The 24,096-nt window shown below is 38.6% G+C and overlaps 1 protein-coding gene across 2 annotated transcripts in view; it reads left to right on the top strand.

Moving 5' to 3' along the window:
• Nucleotides 1-24,096, top strand: part of P3H2 (prolyl 3-hydroxylase 2) — a 195,302-nt gene that overhangs the window by 138,975 nt on the left and 32,231 nt on the right. For both annotated transcript variants that reach the window (XM_055407984.2, XM_088838281.1), the window contains exons 2-7: nt 2,256-2,408; nt 5,428-5,617; nt 18,599-18,730; nt 20,453-20,595; nt 21,458-21,547; nt 23,390-23,430. In XM_055407984.2, coding sequence (XP_055263959.1) covers nt 2,256-2,408; nt 5,428-5,617; nt 18,599-18,730; nt 20,453-20,595; nt 21,458-21,547; nt 23,390-23,430 — 749 coding nt within the window. The remainder of the gene's footprint in view (nt 1-2,255; nt 2,409-5,427; nt 5,618-18,598; nt 18,731-20,452; nt 20,596-21,457; nt 21,548-23,389; nt 23,431-24,096) is intronic.

Raw genomic sequence — 24,096 nt, forward strand, 5'->3', positions numbered from 1 at the left:
ACTACAAACAAAGCTAGTGAGGGTGATGGAATCCCAGTTGAGCTATTTCAAATCATGAAAGATGATGCTGTGAAAATGCTGCACTCAATATGTCAGCAAATTTGGAAAATTCAGCAGTGGCCACAGGACTGGAAAAGGTCAGTTTTCATTTCAATCCCAAAGAAAGGCAATGCCAAAGAATGCTCAAACTACTACACAATTGCACTCATCTCACATGCTAATAAAGTGATGGTTAAAATTCTCCAACCCAGGATTCAGCAAACATGAACCGTAAACTTCCAGATGTTCAAGCTGGTTTTAGAAAAGGCAGAGGCACCAGAGATCAAATTGCCAACATGTGCTGGATCATTGAAAAAACAAGAGAGTTCCAGAAAAACATCTATTTCTCCTTTATTGACTATGCCAAAGCCTTTGACTGTGTGGATCACAATAAACTGTGGAAAATTCTGAAAGATATGGAAATACCAGACCACCTGACCTGCCTCTTCAGAAACCTGTATGCAGGTCAGGAAGCAACAGTTAAAACATGGAATAACAGGCTGGTTCCAAAAAGGAAAAGGAGTACGTCAAGGCTGTATATTGTTACCATACTTACTTAACTTATATGCAGAGTACATCATGAGAAATGCTGGGCTCGAAGAAGCACAAGCTGGAATCAAGATTGCCGGGAGAAATATCAATAACCTCAAATATACAGATGACACCACCCTTATCAAAGCTCAACATTCAGAAAACTAAGATCATGGCATCTAGTCCTATCACTTCATGGCAAATAGATGGGGAAACAGTGGAAACAGTGGCTGACTCTGTTTTGGGGGGCTCCCAAATCACTGCAGATGGTGATTGCAGCTATGAAATTGAAAGACACTTACTCCTTGGAAGGAAAGTTATGACCAACCTAGACAGCATATTAAAAAGCAGAGACATTACTTCACCAACAAAGGTCCATCTAGTCAAGGCTATGGTTTTTCCATTGGTCATGTATGGATGTGAGAGTTGGACTATAAAGAAAGCTGAGCAACAAAGAATTGATGCTTTTGAACTGTGGAGATCCAACCAGTCCATCCTAAAGGAGATCAGTCCTGGGTTTCATTGGAAGGACTGATGCTAAAGCTGAAACTCCTATACTTTGGCCACCTGATGGGAATAGCTGACTCTTTTGAAAAGACCCTGGTGCTGGGAAAGATTGAGGAGGAGAAGGGGACGACAGAGGATGAGATGGTTGGATTGCATCACCGACTTAATGGACTTGGGGTTAGGTGGACTCTGGGAGTTGGTGATGGACAGGGAGGCCTGGAGTGCTGTGGTTCATGGGGTTGCAAAGAGTCAGACATGATTGAGCGACTGAACTGAACTGACAGTTCAAAATAGACCTAATGTAATTTGTATTTCATTGTGAAAGTGACTAGTGCTAGTGTGAGTATTCACTTTTCTGAATTGATGGCAGACTCTGTCTATAGATATTCTCCATGGAGAAAACTTAGGGCAAAATGTATTAAATGAAGTAAATTTAATTCCATTTTGTTTAAAAAAATACATCATTTCATGTTACATGTGGAACAGCATATTAAGAGGTTTAGGAGGAGATTTATAGTGTCTTTGTATTTTATTAAAAATCCTTCCTTTTGTATTAATGAGAATCCAGGTTGTAAGTTTGTTTTAATCAAAAAAACATAGTAGTACATTTTCTTTACTATATTTAGCATCTCATATGGATTGGAATAATTGATTCTTTTAAAATCTGTGTTCTTCATATTCTAAAGCCTTTATAGCCAACTTGGTGTAGTGGAACGTATCCCCAATCTCATACTTCAGAAAGTCACAGTTTATTTATCTATTGTCAGGATTAAAGACAAAAGGAACAAAAAGGAAATCAGAGAAAAAAGACAAAACTATTGAAAATGTCAATCAGACATGGCACAGCATTGGCAATTTTTAATTTTGATCGATCACAAAACACACAGAAGCATGTCGATTCAATTTACCAGGAAACACAGATGGCTTCGAAATGAGTGAGAAGAGAACAAACTTAGAACAAAGCACATTTATCCATTTTCACCATCGCCAAAATACCCATACCCACATATCATTTTAGGAGCACTTGTTTATTAACCTCCTGCCGTTTAGTGTGGAGGCTGGGTGGAGGGAATGAACCCAGCCCTGGCACTTTCAGTCTGTGTACCCTTAGACTGGTGCTGAATGTGGTTTAGAAATATTTGCCTTCATTTGGTCCTTTTTTTTCCCCCTCGTTATAGCTTAACCAGATGGAAAAGGCAGTGGCAGCAGCACACACATTTTTCATGGCCAACCCCGAGCACATGGAAATGCAGCAGAACATCGAGAATTACAGAACGATGGCCGGCGTTGAAGACCTCCAGCTGGTAGACTGGGAGGCCAAACCACACCTGGTGAGCTTTGGGGATCCTGCATTAACCACGAGGAGCTAAGTGCTACCAAGGTTCAATGGATTCAGGGCAAATTTCTATGAGTGGATATCACATTGATTCTCAGTTTCCAATACAGTATCATTTTTATACTTTAAGAGTCTCTAGATGAAACATTGTAGTGCCGGGTTAGAAATATTGAGAGAGAAATGAAAATTAACTTGAAAAGCAGTATGATATGGTGAAAAGTAAGACATGATGTAAATATCTGTAGCCCTTTCTGAGCCTCAGCCTTCCTCTATGCCCCCATGCCTCCCACCCTCAGCACTTTAATTTTACCCACTGGAGTTGAAACCCATATGAATTGCTCAAAGTAACTCTGTGATTTCCCAGCAACCAATTCAGTGGTTTTTCCAGGGTACCCATACATTTCAAATTTTTGTTTTTTAAAGCTACATAAAGCTGAAGCTGAAGCAAGAAGCTGAAGTTCCAATACTTTTGTCACCTGATGCAAACAACCAACTCATTGGGAAAGATCCTGATGCTGGGAAAGATTGAGGGCAGGAAGAGAAGGGGATAACAGAGGATGAGATGATTGGATGGCATCACTGACTCAGTGGACATGAGTTTGAGCAAACTCTGGGAAATAATGAAGAACAGGGAAGCCTGGTGTGTTGCAGTCCAGGGGTTGCAAAGGGTCAGACATGACTTCAACGACTGAAAAACAACAAAGCTACGTAATTATTCCTTCCAAGGAGGCTCATGGCAGAGAATCTGCCTGTCAATGCAGGAGATTCAGGAAACTTGGGTTCGATTCCTGGATTGGGAAGATCCCCCAAGGACATTTCTTTTCCCCCAAGAAATGACAACCCTTTCTAGTATTGTTGCCTGGAAAATTCCATGGACAAAGAAGCTTGAAGGGCTACAGTCCATAGGGTCACAAGGAGTCTGACAGAACTGAGCGACCGAGCATCAGTTCAGTTCAGTTGCCAAGTCATGTCAAACTCTTTGCGACCAGATGGACTGCAGCACGCCAAGCTTCCCTGTCCATCACCAACTCCTGGAGCCTGCTCAAACTCACGTCTGTTGAGTCAGTGTATGATCCAACCATCTCATCCTCTGTTGCCCCTTTCTCCTCTTGCCTTCAGTCTTTCACAGCATCAAGGTCTTTTCCAGTGAGTAAGTTCTTCTCATCAGGTGGCCAAAGTATTAGAGCTTCAGTTTCAGCATCAGTCCTTCCAATGAATATTCGGGACTGATTTTCTTGAGGATTGACTGGGTTGATCTCCTGGCAGTCCAGGGGACTCTGAAGACTCTTCTCCAACACCACAGTTCAAAAGCATCAATTCTTCGGTGCTCAGCCTTCTTACATCCATACACGACTACTGGAAAAATCATAGCTTTGACTATATGAACCTTTGTCAGCAAATGGTTACTCCTTGGAAGGAAAGTTATGACCAACCTTGATAGTATATTAAAAAGCAGAGACATTACTTTGCCAACCAAGGTCCGTCTAGTCAAGGATATGGTTTTTCCCGTGGTCATGTATGGATGTGAGAGTTGGACTGTGAAGAAAGCTGATCACCGAAGAATTGATGCTTTTGAACTGTGGTGCTGGAGAAGACTCTTGAGAGTCCCTTGGACTGCAAGGAGATCCAAACAGTCCATTCTAAGGGAGATCAATCCTGGGTGTTCATTGGAAGGACTGATGCTAAAGCTGAAACTGCAATACTTTGGCCACCTCATGCGATGAGTTGACTCACTGGAAAAGACTCTGATGCTGGGAAAGGTTGGGGGCAGGAGGAGAAGGGTACGACAGAGAATGAGATGGCTGGATGGCATCACCGACTCTGTGCACATGAGTTTGAGTGAACTCCGGGAGTTGGTGATGGACAGGGAGACCTGGCGGGCTGTGATTCATGGGGTCGCGGAGACTCAGACACCACTGAGCAACTGAACTGAACTGAATGTATCTGCTTTTTAAAATGCTCTCTAGGTTTGTCATAGCTGCTCTTCCAAGGAGCAAGCATTTTTTAATTTCATGGCTGCAGTCACTATCTGCAGTGATTTTTGAAGCCCAAGAAAACAAAGTCTGTCACTGTTTCCATTGTTTCCCCATCTATTTGCCATGCAGTGATGGGACCGGATGCCATGATCTTCATTTTTTGAATGTTGGGTTTTAAGCCAGCTCTTTTACTCTCCTCTTTCACTTTCATCAAGAGGCTCCTCAGTATCTCTTTGCTTTCTGCCATGCAGAGATGGAGCATGCATGCATACAATTATTCCTTTAAATGAAATCACCATTCTCAAAGCATGACCTTCAAGGGACTGAAGAAAAGACTAAGAGAGGGAGATTTTAGATGGAAGTCTTTTTTCCCCCTTTTTAAAAAATTGAACCAGGCTTGGAAATGAGCATCTCATCCATCCACATCAATCTTCCTGCACTTGGTTGCATAGCCCTGCTGCTGCTGCTGCTGCTAAGTCACTTCAGTCGTGTCCGACTCTGTGTGACCCCATAGACGGAAGCCCACCAGGCTCCCCCGTCCCTGGGATTATCCAGGCAAGAACACTGGAGTGGGTTGCCATTTCCTTCTCCAAAGTGTGAAAGTGAAAAGTGAAAGTGAAGTCGCTCAGTCGTGTCCGACCCTTAGCGACCCCATGGACTACAGCCTACCAGGCTCCTCCATCCATGGGATTTTCTAGGCAATAGTACTGGAGTGGCTTGCCATTGCATAGCCCTACCTACATTCAAATAGAAATCAAATTCTTGAGTGATCTCAGGAAGAAAATGAAATTGATTGATGCCGCACCAGTAGGCTTACTCAGTCAATCCCTTCTCATTTATAATGAGTTGAAGCCAGCGACTGAACTGAACTGAAGCCAGGGCAGTTACCCTTTATCTCCCAGTGTGACCCTTCTTAATCTTCCACAGTGAAAGAATCCCCTGCTCCATCTCCTAAGCAATCTAGAATCTGCCTGCATCTTTCCATTCAAGTTCTTCTTGGGTGGTCTTAAAAATTTTATTTTTTCTGTTTCTTTATAGGAGAGTTACAGTGCAGGAGTCAAACATTATGAGGCCGATGACTTTGAACTAGCTATCAAGTACTTTGAACAAGCTTTAAGAGAATATTTCAATGAAGACATGGAGTGCAGAGCCCTCTGTGAGGGTCCTCAGAGATTTGAGGAATATGAATACTTAGGGTACAAAGCTGGTCTCTATGAAGCCATTGCAGGTAAAGATTATTTTTTCTTTGATTTCTTGATTGTTGAAGCACTAGATGCCAAACTGTTCCAACAATGTAGAAGTATGTATTATAAAAATTAAATAGTGTAAAAAGATTCTCATGTATATATCGCCTCGTGTCTCCCATGAATTATTTTCCCTAGTTTAAATTTTGGTGACTGTGCTCCCAAGATTTTTCATGTGCATACTTAAATATCTATGTATTTATTATAATTATTAATTATTTATTAAATTTTATTAAAATAAGTCAATATTATAAATACTTATTTTAAATATATGTTTTGTTTTTGTTTTACTTTACGCTTAACAACATATTGTGGATTTCTTCTCATGTAAGTACATGTAGATCTACCTTACTGCATTATATGGGGAAAGCATAATTTATTTGACCAGGCTTTTACTGATGAATATTAAAGCTGCAATTTTTCATAATGTTTAACCATGTAGTAGTGAATACCTTTGTATAGTTTTCTTCAATTACTTAAATGAATAACTTATTACATACAGGGATTTAATATATCACAAAGTGACATTAACTGGGGAGGTTAACTAGTTAACCTAACCTAACTTTATGGTGGGAAGTGAGTTTTCTGCTGCATATGAAAAAATACACAAAGACAAATTGTATTATACTAATACAATATTAGTTTATATTGTATTATATTAGTTTAAATTGTATTATACTAATATAATAAAAAATATAACTATTAGAAGCAAATGTAAGAGAATATTAGTATAAAAAAAGGATAGTTCTCAGACAAAAGATGAGAAGTTTGAAGAAAAAGATAGAATTAAAAGATTGATAAATACAAAAGATACTATAAAATCAAGTTAAATTTTAATGGTAAGTGGAAAAGTTGCAAAATGTTTATAGGTAAACAGTTAATATCACTAATATTTAAACAGTCTGTGAATTATTATTAGTTTATTTTTGCTTGTTGGTAGTAATAACAATAAGCAACATTTTTTAGCAGCTGCAGTACATATTTTATATAGTTATATTGCTTTTATATTTATTTTAATCCTCTAAACAACTCCCTGTGGGTATTGTTATTCACCCTCTTCTCCCCTTTTAAATGAGGAATTTAGACCTCAGAAAGATTATGTAATGGGATTAAAGTGAAGATGAGACTCAATCCTAGGATTTTCTCACTCTGGAGCCCATACTTTGAAGATCTACACAGCTGAAAAATTGACAAAGTTTATTTAGTCAATAATAAATATTTAATTCATATTTGTTGAGTATATACTATGTTCTAAGTTATAAAAACATGAAAAACAATGTTCACCTGCTCACAGACTCATAGAAATCCAAGTTAATAAAGTAAATTTGCTTTCCCCAACTTCCAGTGTTTTCTGTCTTCATAAAAAACATCACTCATCTAGTAGCCCAAACCAAAGCCCTAGATATCTTTAACTTGCACATTTTCTTCAATTCCTATTCATTCCCCTCCCACTTGTTACTAAACTTTGTTAGAGGCTGCTTTCTAATAGCATTTAAGATTTCCTAATTCTTTCCACTCCTTTTGCTACTTCTCTGGCTCAAATCAGCAGTGTATTTTAACTAATCCGCTGTGATAGCCTACTTCCTGGTCCTCATGTTCTGATCAGGTTTTATTCTGTAGAGCAGACAGGACAGTTTTCAAAAAATGGGAAATCTGCTTATAGACATACTGACATCCCTAGACACCCCAGTGGCTTACATTGCATTTGAAATCCGAAACCTTTAACAAAGACTTTCATTACTGCATAATAGTATACATTTTCTTCCTCTCTTTTTCTCTCTTTAATCCACTCATGCTGTACTTCTTTTAACTCCTAGGGTATGCCATACTCATTTCCACTCATAGAAAATTGAAAATATTTTCTGTTACTTGGCTATTGTCCAATCTTCTTAAGTACTTAATCCTCAGTGCCTACTTATGGTAGTGGTGGTTTAGTTGTTAAGTTGTGTCTGACTCTTGTGACCCCATGGTCTGTCACCCACCATGCTCCTTTGTCCATGAGATTTCCCAGGAAAGAATACTAGAGTGGGTTGCCATTTCCTTCTCCATAGCCTACTTTTAGTGACTGGCAAATATCTGCTGATCAGTGAATATTTGTTAAATAAATGGGTGGAAGGAAGAAAAGAAGAAAGGGATGAGGGAAAGAAGGGAGGATACAATATATCCATCAATCATATTGCAGACATTAAAAGTGCTAATAATACTCTGTATTTGTGAAAATAGAAGTCAAATTGTTGAGGTTTTTTAGTGGGATGATTAGGAAATATCCATCAAAATTTAGACTAGGAAGTAAACTGAAAATCAATTTGCATTTGTTTGGCCTTTTTTTTATTTTACATTTTAGAAATGTATATGCCTACACATTTCAAACTGATTGCCATAATAAATCTAGTTATAATATGTCATGATACAAAGATTGTTGTTGTTCAGTCACTAAGTTGTGACTCTTTGAAACACAATGGACTGTAGCATTCCAGGCTCCTCTGTCTTCCACTATCTTCCAGAGTTTGCTCAAATTCATGTCCATTGAGTCAGTGATGCTATCTAACCACTAACCATCTTATGCTCTGCCACCCCCTTCTCCTTTTGCCTTCAATCTTTCCCAGTGTCAGTCTTTTCCAGTGACTTGGCTCTTCACATCAGGTGGCCAAAGTAATGGAGCTTCAGCTTCAGCCATGCATTCAGTCCTTCCAGTGAATGTTCAGGGTTGATTTCCTTTAGGATTGACTAGTTGTATCTCCTTGAAGTCAAAGGGACTCTCAAAAGTTTTCTCCAGCAACACCACTCAAAAGCATCAATTCTTCAGTGCTCAGCCTTCTTTATGGACCGACTCTCACATCATAGCTTTTACTATATTGACCTTTGTCGGCAAAGTAATGTCTCTGCTCTTTAATAGCTGTCTGTCTAGGTTTGACATAGCTTTTCTTCCAAGAAGCAAGTGTCCTTTTTTTATTAATCAATTTAGTTTAATTGGAGGATAATTACTTACAATATTGTGATGGTTTTTGCCATATGTCAACATGAATCGGCCACAAGTATACATGCATCCCACACATCCTGAACCCCCGTCCCACCTCCCTCCATGCCCTATCTCTGTGGGTTTTCCCAGAGCACTGAATTTGGGTGACCTGCTTCATGCATCAAATTTGCATTAGTCATTTTTTTATATATGGTAATGTACATGTTTCAATACTATTCTCTCAAATCATCCCACCTTTGCCTTCTCCCACTGAATCCAAAAGTCTGTTCTTTACATCTGTGTCTCCTTTGCTTAGTTTTATGGCTGCAGTCACCGTCTGCAGTGATTTTAGAGTGCAAGAAAATAAGATCTGTCACTGTTTCCACTTTTTTCATTTTCTAGTATCAAAATTGCTGGGAGAAATGTCAACAACCTCAGATATGCAGATAATACCTCTCTAATGGCAGATATTAAAGAGGAATTAAAGAGCTTCTTGATGTGGATGAAAGAGGAGAGTGAAAAAGCTGGCTTAAAATTCAGCATCAAAAAACTAAGATCATGGTATCTGTTCCCAACACTTAATGGCAAATAGAAGGGGAAAAAGTGGAAGCAGTGACATTTTTTTCTCCCTCCTTAGGCTCCAAAATCACTGCTGATATTGACAGTAGTCATGGAAGTAAAACAAACTTGTTCCTTGGAAGGACAAACCTAGACAGCCTATTAAAAAGCAGTGACATCACTTTGACAACAAAGGTCCCTGTAGTCAAACCTATGGCTTTTCCAGTAGTCGTCTACAGATGTGAGAGCTGGACCATAAAGAAGGCTGAGCACTGAATAACTAATGCTTTTGCATTGTGATGCTGGAGAAGACCTTTGAGAGTCCCGTGCACTACAAGGAGAATCAAACCAGTAAGTCTTAAAAGAAATCAACCCTGAATATTCATTGGAAAGACTGATGTTGAAGCTGAAACTCCAGTACTTTGGCCACCTAATGTGAAGAGCTGACTCACTGGAAAAGACCCTGATGCTGGGAAAGTTTGAAGGCAAAAGAAGAAGAGGACGGCAGAGGATGAGATGGTTGGATGGCATCAGTGACTCGATGGACATGAGTTGAAACAAACTCTGGGAGATGGTGGAGGACAGGAAAGCCTGATGTGCTGTAGTCCATGGGGTTTCAAAGAGTCAGACATGACTTAGTGACTGAACAGTGCTAACAACGATGGGACTGGAGGCCATGATTTTAGGTTTTTTAATGTTGGATTTCAAGTCAGGTGTTTCACTTTCCTCTTTCACCTTCATCAAGAAACTCTTTAGTTCCTCTTAACTTTTTGCCATTGTTTTCTGCATATCAGAGATTGTTGATATTTCCCCCCTTGGCAATCTTGATTCCAGCCCGGCATTTCACATGATATATTCCGCATAGAAGTTAAATAAATAGGGTTACAGTATATAGCTTTGTTGTACTCCCTTCCCAAGTTTGAACCAGTCCATTGTTCTGTGTCCAATTCTAGTGTTGCTTCTTGACCCGCGTACAGATTTTTTAGGAGACAGCTAAGATGGTCTGGTACTGCCACCTCTTTAAGAATTTTCCACAATTTGTTGTGATCCACACAGTCAAAGACTTCAGCATAGTCATGATGCAGAAGTAGATGTTTTTCTGGAAATTCCATTTTCTGTGATCCAACGAATGTTGGCAATTTGATCTTTGGTTCCTTTGCTTCTTCAAAATTCAGCTTGCACATCTGGAAGTTCTTGGTTCACATATTGCTGAAGCTTAGCTTGAAGGATTTTGAGCATTAACTTGCTAGCACATGAAATAAGCACAACTGCATGGCAGTTTGAACATTCTTTGGCATTGCTTTTCTTTGGGACTGGAATGAAAACTGACCCTTTTCAGTCTTCTGGCCAGTGCTGAGTCTTCCAAATTTGCTGACATATTGAAAGCATCACCTTAACAGCATAATCTTTTAGAATTTGAAATAGCTCAGCTGTAATTCCATCACCTCCACTAGCTTTGTTTGTAGTAATGCTTCCTAAGGCCCATTTGGCTTCATACTCCAGAATGTCTGGCTCTAGGTGAGTGACCATACCATCCTGGTTATCCAGGTCATTAAGACCTTTCTTATATAGTTCTTCTGTGTATTCTTGCCACCTCTTCTTAATCTCTGTCGTATCTTTTTGCCTCTTCATATTGTCCATGGGTTTCTTCAGGCAAAAATACTGTAATGGGTTGCTGTTTCCTTCTCCAGTGGACCATATTTTGTCAAAACTCTTCACTATGAGTCATCTATCTTGGTTTGTTCTGCACAACATGGCTCATAGCTTCATTGAGTTACACAAGTCCCTTGGCCATGACAAAGTTGTGATACATGAAGGGGCCTACAAAGATATTGCATACTTATTGGCCATATTCCCCATACTGTACATTTCAGACCCATGACTCATTTGTTTTGCAACTGTAAGTTTATATATCTTAACCTCCCTCACCTATCTGTCTTCCACCCCTGACCCACTGGCCTGTTTGTTTCTATAACTCTGTTTCTGTTTTGTTATATTTGTACATTTGTTTTCTTTTTGGATTGCACATATAAGTGAAACCATACAATATTTGTCTTTCTGTGTCTAACTTAGGAGAATAATACCTTCTAGGTCCATCCAGGTTGTTGCTATTAGCAAAATTTCATTCTTTTCTATGGTTGAGGGCTGAGTAATATTGCACAGGAGATATATATGCATCACCGACTCGATGGATGTAAGTTTGAGTGAACTTCAGGAGTTGGTGATGGACAGGGAGGCCTGGTGTGCTGTGATTCATGGGGTCGCAAAGAGTCGGACACGACTGAGCAACTGAACTGAACTGATGACATACATGAGATATATATATCGCATCTTTATATATTCATCTCGTTGTAAATATATCATTTGCAAAGTGACTTCTTACATACACATTCAGTTACTCAAAATCAACTCAATTTCTTTAAAATCAATACAGAATTGTTGGGGAATTTTCCTCAAAAGGTTTTCTTTTGCTGGGTCGCTGCCAGAGCCATTTATCTGCGTTTTTGAAAGTACTGCTCACTTGAATGTCAGTTTATGCGTGCTTCATATTTCAAGTGTTGAATATTCTTTTAACTTAAATTTTGATTTGAGAATGGGCAGGTTTTTCCCTTATTCAGTTCAGTTTAGTTGCTCAGTCATGACTGAATTTTTATGACCCCATGGACTGCAGCCGGCCAGACTTCCCTGTCCATCAGCAACTCCTGGAGCTTACTCAAACTCAGATCCATCGAGGTGGTGATGCCATCCAACCATCTCATCCTCTTCATCCCCTTCTCCTCCCACCTTCAATCTTTCCCAGCACCAGTGTCTTTTCCAATGAGTCAGTTCTTCGCATCAGGTGGCCAAAGTATTGGAGTTTCAGTTTCAGCATCAGTCCTTCAAATGAACACCCAGGACTGATCTCCTTTAGGATGGACTGGCTGGATCTCCTTGCAGTCCATGGAACTCTCAAGACTGTTCTCCAACACCAAAGTTCAAAAGCATCAATTCTTCTGTGCTCAGCTGTCTTTATAGTCCAATTCTCACATCCATACATGACTACTGGAAAAACCATAGCTTTTACCAAACAGAACTTTGTTGGCAAAGTCTCTGCTTTTTAATATGCTGTCCAGGTTGGTCATAGCTTTTCTACTAAGGAGCAAGGGTGTTTTAATTTCGTGGCTGCAGTCACCATCTGCAGTGATTTTGGAGCCCCCCCAAATAGGGTCTCACACTGTTTCCATTGTTTCCCCATCTATTTGCAATGAAGTGATGAGACCGGATGCTGTGATCTTAGTATTCTAAATATTGAGTTTTAAGTCAGCTTTTTCACTCTCTTTTTTCAATTTTATCAAGAGGCTCTTTAGTTTTTCTTCACTTTCTGCCATAAGGGTGGTGTCATCTGCATATTTGAGATTATTGATATTTCTCCCAGCAATCTTGATTCCAGCTTGTGCTTCATCCAACCCAGCATTTCTCATGATGTACTCTGCATATAAATTAAATAAGCAGGGTAACCATATACAGCCTGGACGTACTCCTTTCCTGATTTGGAACCAGTCTGTTATTCCATGTCTAGTTCTAACTGTTGCTTCCTGACCTGCATACAGATTTCTCAGGAAGCAGGTCAGGCGGTCTGGTATTCCCATCTCTTCAGGAATTTTCCACAGTTTGTTGTGATCCACACAGTCAAAGGCTTTGGAGTTGTCAATAAAGCAGAAGTATATATTTTTTCTGGAACTCCCTTGCTTTTTCTATGATCCAACAGATGTTAGCAATTTGATCTCTGGTTCCTCGGCCTTTTCTAAACCCAGCTTGAACATCTGGAAGTTCAAAGTTCACATACTGTTGAAGCCTGGCTTGGAGAATTTTGAGCATTACTTTGCTGGTGTGTGAGATGAGTGCAGTTGTGTGGTAGTTTGAACATTCTTTGGCATTGCCTTTCTTTGGGATTGAGATGAAAACTGACATTTTCTAGTCCTATGACCACTGCTGAATTTTCCAAATTTGCTGGCATATTGAATTGCAGCACTTTCACAGCATCATCTTCTAGGATTTGAAATAGCTCAGCTGGAATTCCATCACCTCTACTAGCTTTGTTCATAGTGATGCTTCCTAAGGCCCATTTGACTTTGCATTCCAGGATGTCTGGCTCTAGGTGAGTGATCACACTATCGTGTAAATCTGGGTCCTGAAGATCTTTTTGTACAGTTCTTCTGTGTATTCTTGCCACCTCTTCTTAATATCTTCTGTTTCTGTTAGGTCTGTTATTGTGCCCATCTTTGCATGAAATGTTCCCTTGATATCTCTAATTTTCCTGAAGAGATCTCTGCTGCTGCTGCTGCTGCTAAGTCACTTCAGTTATGTCCGACTCTGTGTGACCCCATAGACGGAAGCCCACCAGGCTCCCCCATCCCTGGGATTCTCCAGGCAAGAACACTGGAGTGGGTTGCCATTTCCTTCTCCAATGTGTGAAAGTGAAAAGTGAAAGTGAAGTCGCTCAGTCGCATCTGACCCTTAGCGACCCCACGGACTGCAGCCTACCAGGCTCCTCCATCCATGGGATTTTCTAGGCAACAGTACTGGAGTGGCTTGTCTTTCCCATTGTATTGTTTTCCTCTATTTCTTTGTACTGATCACTGAGGAAGGCTTTCTTATCTCTCCTTGCTATTCTTTTGAACTCTTCATTCAAATGGGTATATATTTCCTTTTCTCCTTTGCCTTTAGCTTCTCTTCTTTTCTCAGGTATTTGTATGGCCTCCTCAGACAACCATTTTGCCTTTTTGCACTTCCTTTTCTTGGGGATGGTCTTGATCAGTGCCTCCTGTACATTGTCATGAACCTCTGTCCATAGTTCTTCAGGCACTCTGTCTATCAGATAAAATCTCTTGAATCTGTTTGTCACTTCCACTCGATAATCATAAGGGATTTGATTTAGGTCATATCTGAATGGTCTAGTGACTTGCCCTGCTTCCTTCAATTTAAGTCTGAATTTTGCAATAAGGAGGTCATGATCTGAGCCACAGTCAGCTCCTAGTCTTGTTTTTGCTGACTGTATGGAGTTTCTCCATCTTTTGCTGCAAAGAATGTGATCAATCTGATTTCGGTATTGACCATCTGATGATGTACATGTGTAGAGTCTTCTCTTGTGTTGTTGGAAGAGGGTGTTTGCTATGACCAGTGCATTCTTTTGGCAAAACTCTGTTAGTCTTGACCTGCTTCATTTTGTACTCCAAGGGCAAATTTGCCTGTTACTCCAGGTATCTCTTGACTTCCTACTTTTGCCTTCTAGTCCTCTATAATGAAATGGACATCTTTTTTGGGAGTTAGTTCTAGGAGGTCTTCATAGAACCATTCAATTTCAGCTTCTTCAGCATTACTGGTTGGGTCTCAGACTTGGATTACTATGATATTGAATGGTTTGCCTTGAAAACAAACAGAGATCATTCTGTCATTTTTGTGACTGCATCCAAGAACTGCATTTCAGACTCTTTTGTTGACTATGAAGGCTACTCCATTTCTTCTAAAGGAGTCTTGACCCCAATAGTAGGTATAATGGTCATCTGAATTTAATTCACCCACTCCAGTCCCTTTTAGTTCACCGATTCCTTTATTAAAGTTTATTATTTAGTTCAATGATTTCCTTTATTAAAGTTTACTATCTTCTGTTTTTTTTAAGGATAGGTGCCCTACTTTCATGCCCACATTCATCTCTACACCTATCTCTACCAATGGCCACCGAACAGTTCTGGCAAATGTCCTATATCTGGTTTAAGAGAATTGACTGACAAATTCTTACAGATTAACATTTTGTCATTTTCTGAGGTCACCACAGCTGTTGGTTGCTGGTAAAGAATAGAAGTCTCCTAACTCAGGCTATTAATATTTTACACAGCTACCACCACCATCACCCCACTTCCAATAAAGAACAACAATAAAAAAAAATCATTGTCCCTCAAGTTCAATGAAATATTATATGTTACAAAAATATGTTGTCTTCTTGGGAATTTGAAGCTTATCCACTTTATTATGAGACAGAAATCTTTAAAAGTATTTCCGTACAAGTATCTTGAGTCTCAAACATATTATAAAACATATTAATTGTACAATAAAATTTGATATAGAATGGAGGCAAGGAATCTAACGAATAAAAAGGATATCTTTACGTAAATTCCTATCAGATTCAAAACTATTTTCATTTAGGAGTAAAAGTCGCTTTTAAACTACAGAATGTATTTAGAAAGCCAGAATTTTTTAATTTTAGATTTAGAAGAATGTTGCAAATTGGAGAAAACCACAAATGACTTCTGAATGAAGTTATTTATTGCTAGCCATGCTCACTGAAAGCCCTAAAGGATATAATTTTACCACTCTTATTTTGCTGCTTTTTATACCTTGCTTTGAAAAATACTTTCATTCAGATTGTGTGTATTTCCCACCTTTTCCTTTTGCTTGTCATTTGAAATTAGTAGTGTGTATTACAAGGTAAAGAGGAAAGCAAATGACCAGCAAAACTAGGAGAAACATTTGAGAGTTGTTTGTTATTTTCTTAAGATATAAAATATCTAGCTATTTATTTCCAACATAGTAATCAAATAAACAGAACCCATTCTTCTCCTCACATCCTCCAAATGGAATTAAGAACCAAAGGATAATAGTAATGCTATTATCTGTCCTATATTGGATTGATTATCCAGGTTTTAGAGAACTGGTACATTGTACTACACACCAGAAAACATGTATTTCCTTTCTGTTTTGTTTTGGGTTCCATCTTCAAGGTCATCCAGATATAAGCCAAACTCTGCCTAATAGAGAGCCTTTTGAAAGGAGGTGGTTGTGAATTAGAATATACAGTAATAAAGTAGGGAAGTTTTATCATTATTCTCAAGAGAACTCACTCTGCACAAGCATGAATGGACTGTTTTCTTAATGGAAAAGACTGCCTCCTTCTTTGTTGTAAAAATCAGAGTCAAGGCAAAGTATAAGAAGGGTTTTCTTCCTGGGACATTAGCCTCTTGTGTTTCCTTAGCTCCTGCTTGGATGAGATAGAATCCAGAGCTATTAATAAAAGGAACATGAAAACCACTACACTTCAGGATCCCTACCCATTTGCAAGTGACAAGAATGGGGACAAAGGAAGGGAAACAAAGAAAGAGTCAAAGTGCTCCTTCAAATTCTTTACTTTTCATCCTTCTCCTATTTTACCAGTTTCTGTAGTATTAGGGGGCTTTCCAGGTGGCTCAGTAGTAAAGAACCCAACTGCCAAGCAGGAGACAAGGGTTCAAACCCAGGATTGGAACAATCCCTTGGAGAAAGAAATGGCAACCCACTCCAGTATTCTTGCCTGGGAAATCCCATGGGCAGAGGAGTCTAGAGGGCTACAGTCTATGGGGTCACATAGAGTCAGACACAACTTAAGTTACTAAAACACCAACAGTGTTAGCAAATATGGAAAACTCAGCAGTGACCACAGGACTGGAAAAGGTCAGTTTTCATCCCAATCCCAAAGAGAGGCAATGCCAAAGAATGCTCAGACTACCACACAATTGCACTCATCTCACATGCTAGTAAAGTAATGCTTACAATTCTCCGAGCTAGGGTTCAGCAATACGTGAACTGTGAACTTCCAGATGTTCAAGCTGGTTTTAGAAAAGGCAGAGGAACCAGAGATCAAATTGCCAACATCTGCTGAATCATCAAAAAAGCAAGTGAGTTCCAGAAAAACATCTATTTCTGCTTCATTGACTACGCCAAAGCCTTTGACTGTGTGGATCAAAATAAATTGTGGAAAATTCTGAAAGAGATGGAAATACAAAACCACCTGACCTGCCTCTTGAGAGACCTGTATGCAGGTCAGGAAGCAAGTTAGTACTGGACATGGAACAACAGATTGGTTCCAAATAGGAAAAGGAGTATGTCAAGGCTGTATATTGTCACCTTGCTTATTTAACTTATATGCAGAGTACATCATGAGAAGCACTGGGCTGGAAGAAGCACAAGCTGGAATCAAGATTGCAGGGAGAAATATCAATAACCTCAGATATGCCAATGACACCACCCTTATGGCAGAAAGTGGAGAAGAACTAAAGAGCCTCTTGGTGAAAGTGAAAGAGGAGAGTGAAAAAGTTGGCTTAAAGCTCAACATTCAGAAAACTAAGATCATGGCATCTGGTCCCATCACTTCATGGGAAATAGATGGAAAAACAGTGGAAACAGTCACTGACTTTATTTTTCTGTGCTCCAAAATGACTGCAGATGGTGTTTGCAGCCATGAAATTAAAAGACGCTTAGTCCTTGGAAGGAAAGTTATGACCAACGTAGACAGCATATTAAAAAGCAGAGACATTACTTTGTCAACAAAGGTCTATCTTGTCAAGGCTATGGTTTTTCCAGTGGTTATGTATGGATGTGAGAGTTGGACTGTGAAGAAAGCTGAGCACCAAAGAATTGATGCTTTTGAACTGTGGTGTTGGAGAAGACTCGAGAGTCCCTTGGGCTACAAGGAGATCAAACCAGTCCATCCTAAAGGAAATCAGTCCTGAGTGTTCATTGGAAGGACTGTTGTTGAAGCTGAAACTCCAATACTTTGGCCACCTACTGCGAAGAGCTGACTCTTTTGAAAAGACCCTGATGCTGGGAAAGATTGAGGGCAGGAGGAGAAGGGGATGACAGAGGATAAGATGGTTGGATGGCATCATCCACTCGATGGACATGGTTTTGGGTGGATTCCGGGAATTGTTGATGGACAGGGAGGCCTGGCATGCTGCGGTTCATGGGGTCACTGAATCGGACAAGACTGAGCGACTGAACTGAACTGAACTGATTAGGATTTATAAGGCCCAGGTGATAGACTAATTTGTAACTGGGTAGAATAGGTTCCTACTCAATAGACGTAAAGGAATGTTGTTTCTATTTCTTCTTTAGTAAAGGTTGCTTGAAAATATTAAATAGAAAAGGAGCATTGTGGCTTCACTTCTCTGTATGACATGTACAGAGTAGTTCCCTCTCTCTCTGGTCCTTAACATAATTGGGGTCTGAACTTCCCATCACGACTCCAGGATACCTCAGACCATCTAAGTCCAAAGAGAGACCTGAAGTTGTTAAATACGGAAGTCACTACTCAGCTGGGTGTGGGTGGGATGAGATAACCTGTGTCAATTTAAGGAGCCATGAAAAGGATCACAGAAAGAAAGAGTAATGTATGGAGGAAAGACTGGGAACCAGAAGATTTGGAGTCTACTAGTAATTATTCTAGTGATCACTGGTTAGGAAGCCTTGACAAGTCATTTACTTTCTTTTTGCTGTGAAAACAACTTCTGGTCATAAGTGAAAATAATGATGATGATGATGATGATGATATTGCTCTCAGAGTGTGTGGTTAGAGCACCGTGTGTGACCATGACACTCCCTTTGAAGTCTAGTCATTGAGCAGTGGAGAGGGACCCACATCCTGGCTCTTGTTTTCCAGATCACTATGTGCAGGTGCTAGTTTGTCAGCATGAATGTGTGAGAGAACTCGCCACACGCCCCGGCCGCCTCTCGCCAATCGAGAACTTTCTTCCCCTGCACTATGATTACCTACAGTTTGCCTACTACCGAGGTACGGATTGTCTGTGAAGAGCTTTAAGGGAGGGGCGTGGCTTACCATAACAGACATTAGGTTGTTGTAAGTTGGTCCTCTGCCTTCCTCAGTGGTAATCAAGAGATGGGAGTGGATGCATTTTCTCTGTCAGCTCATGTCGCTGCAACTCAGAACAAGAGCAGAAGGTGAAACTACAAGTGCACAAATGTTGTGACAATGCCCTGAAAGTCATACTACATTGATATTTTATGTGATTTTCAAATTTAATTTTAAAAATAATATGCTCACAGGCTTAAAAGACTAAACATTTAAAAGCTTCTCTATTTCTTTTCCCCACAACCTAATTTCATATCCTACAATCCACGTTGCTTATTTACTCTTCCAAAATTTTATGCAGAAACATCACACACACACAAACACACAAGCACAGTCTCTGACTTATATTTTCCTCTTATAAATAGGAGATAACTGAGCGACTTCACTTTCACTTTTCACTTTCACACTTTGGAGAAGGAAATGACAACCCACTCCAGTGTTCTTGCCTGGAGAATCCCAGGGACGGAGGAGCCTGGTGGGCTGCCGTCTATGGGGTCGCACAGAGTCGAACACGATTGAAGTGACTTGGCAGCAGCAGCAGCAGCTACATTGTGTTCTTGACTTAACAATACATATCAGATATTTTTTGGTAGACCGGACTTATGAAATTCCCTTTTGCTTGACCAAAAATGGTCAAGTTTTGGCAGTTTTATTTGGTTCAATCTAGTTGTTTCAACACATAAAGAACTTCATTATTATATATATCTGGTTATCATCATAGTATAATTTATTTTTTGTGTCTCCTTACTGATGAGCATTATTTTCTTTGTAATATTTTACTCTTACAATCAGTGATCAAATAAATATTTTATGTATGTCATTTACATTTGCACATAAACATGTATAGAATAAATTTCCAAAAGTACAGTTGCGGCATCAAACTGTTTATTCGTTTGTAACTTTGATAGATGTTGCCGATTTTTCCTCCACATGGAGTACCTTTTTCATTGTTCAGCAACAAAATATGTTATCAAATTTCTAGATATTCCCAAATCTTATATTAGGTGAAAACTGATATCTCCTTGAAGTTTTAATTTCCATTTATCCTACTGAGAAATAGAGCGAGAGTGAGTACCTTATGTTTAAAAGTTATCACTAGAATTTGGATTGCTGAAGTTGGTCTTAGATATCATGTTTTCAAATTCAGTACAGAATTCAGAATTAACTCCAAAGTTTCTGCTCAGGATTAAATAATATAAATTGCCAACAAACATTTTTGGGTGTAGGCTTTTGATAATTTGTTGAAGACATCAAGCAGCATAGCAGACCAAAATTAGTACTTTTGGAATATCTGAAATCCAATTTTTCCTCTTATCTGCAACTGTTTTTGCAACTTCACAGCATTTTCCCTCTTTTAAGTTTTATTTTATCTTAGAGTACAATTGATAACAATGTTGTGTTAGTTTCAGGTGCACAGCAAAGTATTTCATTTATGCATATACATATATCTGTTCTTTTTCAGAGTGTTTTCCTATATAGGTTATTACAGAGTGTTGGGTAGAATTCCTTGTGCTGTACAGTAGGTAGCAAATTCCCTCTTTTGATCATTTAATGCTGACTTTCATAGACATGTTGACATATCTCTTAAAAATTGTGTATAAAAGTCTAAGCTGACTCTAATGCCCCAACTCCTGGGTTTTTCAGTCGGCAAATATGTAAAAGCCTTGGAGTGTGCCAAGGCCTATCTTCTACTGCATCCGGATGATGAGGATGTCCTCGACAATGTGGATTACTATGAGAGTCTACTGGATGACAGCACTGACCCAGCATCTATTGAGGCCAGAGAGGTGAGACCCATGTCTGAGAAGAAACTCTTTATCCTGCTGGATGCTCTGGGGAGAGCTGGCAAAAATATAACACTTCTCTTAAAGATAGCTAACAACTGAGTAAAGGTTCTAAGATTCAATTCTTCCTAACTTTAAATATTAGTCATAAAAGGCTATATTTCGTACACATGCTAGCTTGTCAAAATCTTTGGAAATAGAGACACTTTTTGAAGCTGTGGATATTTTTTAACTCATTTCTTACTGTCTAAAGAAAAATATTTCCACTTGAACATTCAGTTCAGTTCAGTCGCTCAGTCATATCTGACTCTTTGTGACCCCATGGACTGCAGCAGGCCTCCAGGACGCCAGGCCTCCCTGTCCATCACCAACTTCTGGAGTTTACTCAAACTCATGTCCATTGAGTCGGTGATGCCATCCAACCATCTCATCCTCTGTCGTCCCCTTCTCCTCCTGCCTTCAATCTTTCCCAGCATCAGGGTCTTTTCAAATGAGTCAGCTCTTTGCATCAGGTGGCCAAACTATTGGAGTTTCAGCTTCAACATCACTCCTTCCAATGAACATTCAGGACGGATTTCCTTTAGGATGGACTGGTTGGATCTTCTTGCACTCCAAGGGACTCTCAAGAGTCTTTTCCAACACCACAGTTCAAAAGCATCAATTCTTCAGCACTCAGCTTTCTTTATAGTCCAACTCTCACATCCATACATGACTACTGGAAAAACCAAAGACTTGACTAGACGGACTTTTGTTGGCAAAACAATGTCTCTGTTTTGAACATTAATCTTACCTTAAGTGTTATTTAAACATACATTTAACCTTTAACTCTTATTTGAATATACGTTTTCTTTCCTTTATTCTATAGGATTTGGCGATGTTTGTGAAGCGACATAAACTGGAATCAGAACTAATAAAATCAGCTGCAGAGGGTCTGGGATTTTCATACACTGAACCAGTAAGAGCAAAGAGGAGAGAGGAACAATTATTTAAAAGAACTATTCAGAGTACTTCTTACTTATAATTTTATTCTCCAGACACATTTGTTGATGATTCTAACCCCCAACTTTGCGTAAACAAAAACTGGGAGCAGGGATTGTTTACTCTGTATATGTGATGAACTTTTAACAAACTTTAATAGATTTTCATGTCACTGAGCACTAAAGTCAAAGCAAATATATTTGCATGGGAAAGAAGTGTTTTATACATGATGTTTTTGCCTCAGGGTTGTTTTATTTCCTAACTTCTGTACATTTTGTATTTTCTCTTAAACATTTTAAAAATTAAAAAGACTTTGAAAGAACAAAATCAAACCCAATTGTACTATCCATCATGCTGATCTTTCTCCACTTGTCCATGTTGCATTTTAAATATTAGTCATAGAAATATATTACTTTTGTAGAATTAATGCCACAGTATAGACAGATTTCTATTCTGATCTTTAAGATGACAATCAAAAAGATAAGCAATTTCTATATCATTATACCTTTCAAAATTATTTTTAGTTACACCTATTTTTGGTGTCGGCTTCCCTAGTGGCTCTGTGGTAAAAAAAAGTCTGCCTACTAAGGCAGGATACATGAGTTTGATCCTTGGGTCAGGAAGATCATTCCTGGAGAAGGGAATGGCAGCCCACTCCAATATTCTTGCCTGGAAATTCCATGGACAGAGGAGCCTGACAGGCTACAGTCCATGAAGTTGCAGAGTCAGACACAACTCAGCAACTAAACAACAACTGATATAAAATAAAGAAATTAATTATTTTCCTTTTACTAAATAGTTGGTTTGCCTTTTTTCCTGTCAAAACGAGTGCATTAAGTATTTTTGTTCTATTGAACTATATATCCATAGAATAAATTCCCAGAAGTGGGATAACTCTGCCAGCTAAAGATATGAGAAGGTTTAAAGTTTTGAGATTGTTTTTCTAAGAGAGTTTTCTGCTACCTTTATTATTTTTAGCAGTACATAAAGTTTTATGGTATAGTTTACCCTGAACATCTCAGCAATGAGAAATGACATCTTAAAATCATTCACATTCCTAACATATTGTGTACAAAAAAGTGCATCACTATTGTTTTAATTTGTTTTCCTTTGAAGACCAGCAAAAATAAATTTTCACAAATTATTATTGATTATTTTCCCTCTTATTTGAATTACCTGGACATGTATTTTGTTCAGTTATCTGTTGGTTATTATACAAGTAATTTATATATTTACATGTTAAAACTTACTATTTAAACAGCACTATTTGTAATATATACTATATATAATACATTTTTTCATCTCATTTTGTTTATATTTTTATTGGCATATTTTTAGAATTAAGATGATTTTAATGTACATTTCTAATATGTTTATTTCCAGTCTTACTTGCTATTTGTGAGTTATGTTATCCCAAATGATCCTAGGAAAAAAATCAACTACTTTATGATCCTATACAGATGATTAACCAAACTAAACTTTTTTGTTTCTTTTATTTATAAAAGGGGTATGAGTTGTACTTAATGATTTTATAAGTGTCTTCCTGCCACCAAATTCTAAATAACTTTATTTGATAAAAAGGTGGATGCCTAGGCTAATCCCAAGCTATTTTTTTTAAGTCCATTTGTCTTTGTCAAAATTGCATCAACCTTAGCCTTCCCTTTCATTAAACTTTTAAAATAAATAAATATATTATAGCTTTATATAATATGCAAGTTTTCTAATATTTTAGGTCTTTTGAGTGTTTTATCTTATTTCTGTACATGGAATTTTAGTGACAAAACCACCAAGTTTTTTTTTTTATTTTAATTTAAAACAGAATTATTGGATTCGTTATGGAGGAAGACAAGATGAGAATAGGTAAGTTCTCCATACAGAATGTTTATTTTTAAAGTAATGGAACACTTAGAATTATATTTATCATAAAGAACTTTGGCTCTCGGGAATAGGCAGTAGGACATAATTGAAAGAGCTTTGAACTGGGAATTAGGAATTCTGCACTCTGGCCCCCAGCTCTTCCTCTTATTTCTGAGGGACCTTAAATAATTTATCTTCCTCTCTGAGTCTCTAGGCTCTTCTGGTGGCTCAGTGGTAAATAATCTGCTTGCTAATTCAGGAGACTCATGTTAGATCCCTGGGTCAGGAAGCTTTCCTAGAGAAGGGAATGGCTATCCACTCCAGTATTCTTGCCTGAGAAATCCCATGGACAGAGGAGTCTGGTGGGCTACAGTCCATGCGGTTGCAAAAGAGTTGGATATGACTTGCAACTAAACGAATGAAAAACAAAACTGGGTCTCCTGTTTTTTCCTTATGTGAATGGATTGAATCAGGTAATATCTGATAGCTAAACATTCTATGACTCTAAATCAGAGAAAGTTGGATGCTGTTTTTGATTTATTAATAGGAAAGAAAGCAATAAAATTATCTTTTTAATGCAGAATTTTCTTACTGCATTTATTTGAAAGCATCACACTTAGAAAGTTTTCCTGCAAGCTAAAATATTAAGTGTCATGAATTCAATCAGAA

The sequence above is a fragment of the Moschus berezovskii genome, chromosome 1 (assembly GCF_049115385.1).
Source record: "Moschus berezovskii isolate FMDL1 chromosome 1, NW_MosBer_1.0, whole genome shotgun sequence".
Classification (NCBI taxonomy): Eukaryota; Metazoa; Chordata; class Mammalia; order Artiodactyla; family Moschidae; genus Moschus; species Moschus berezovskii.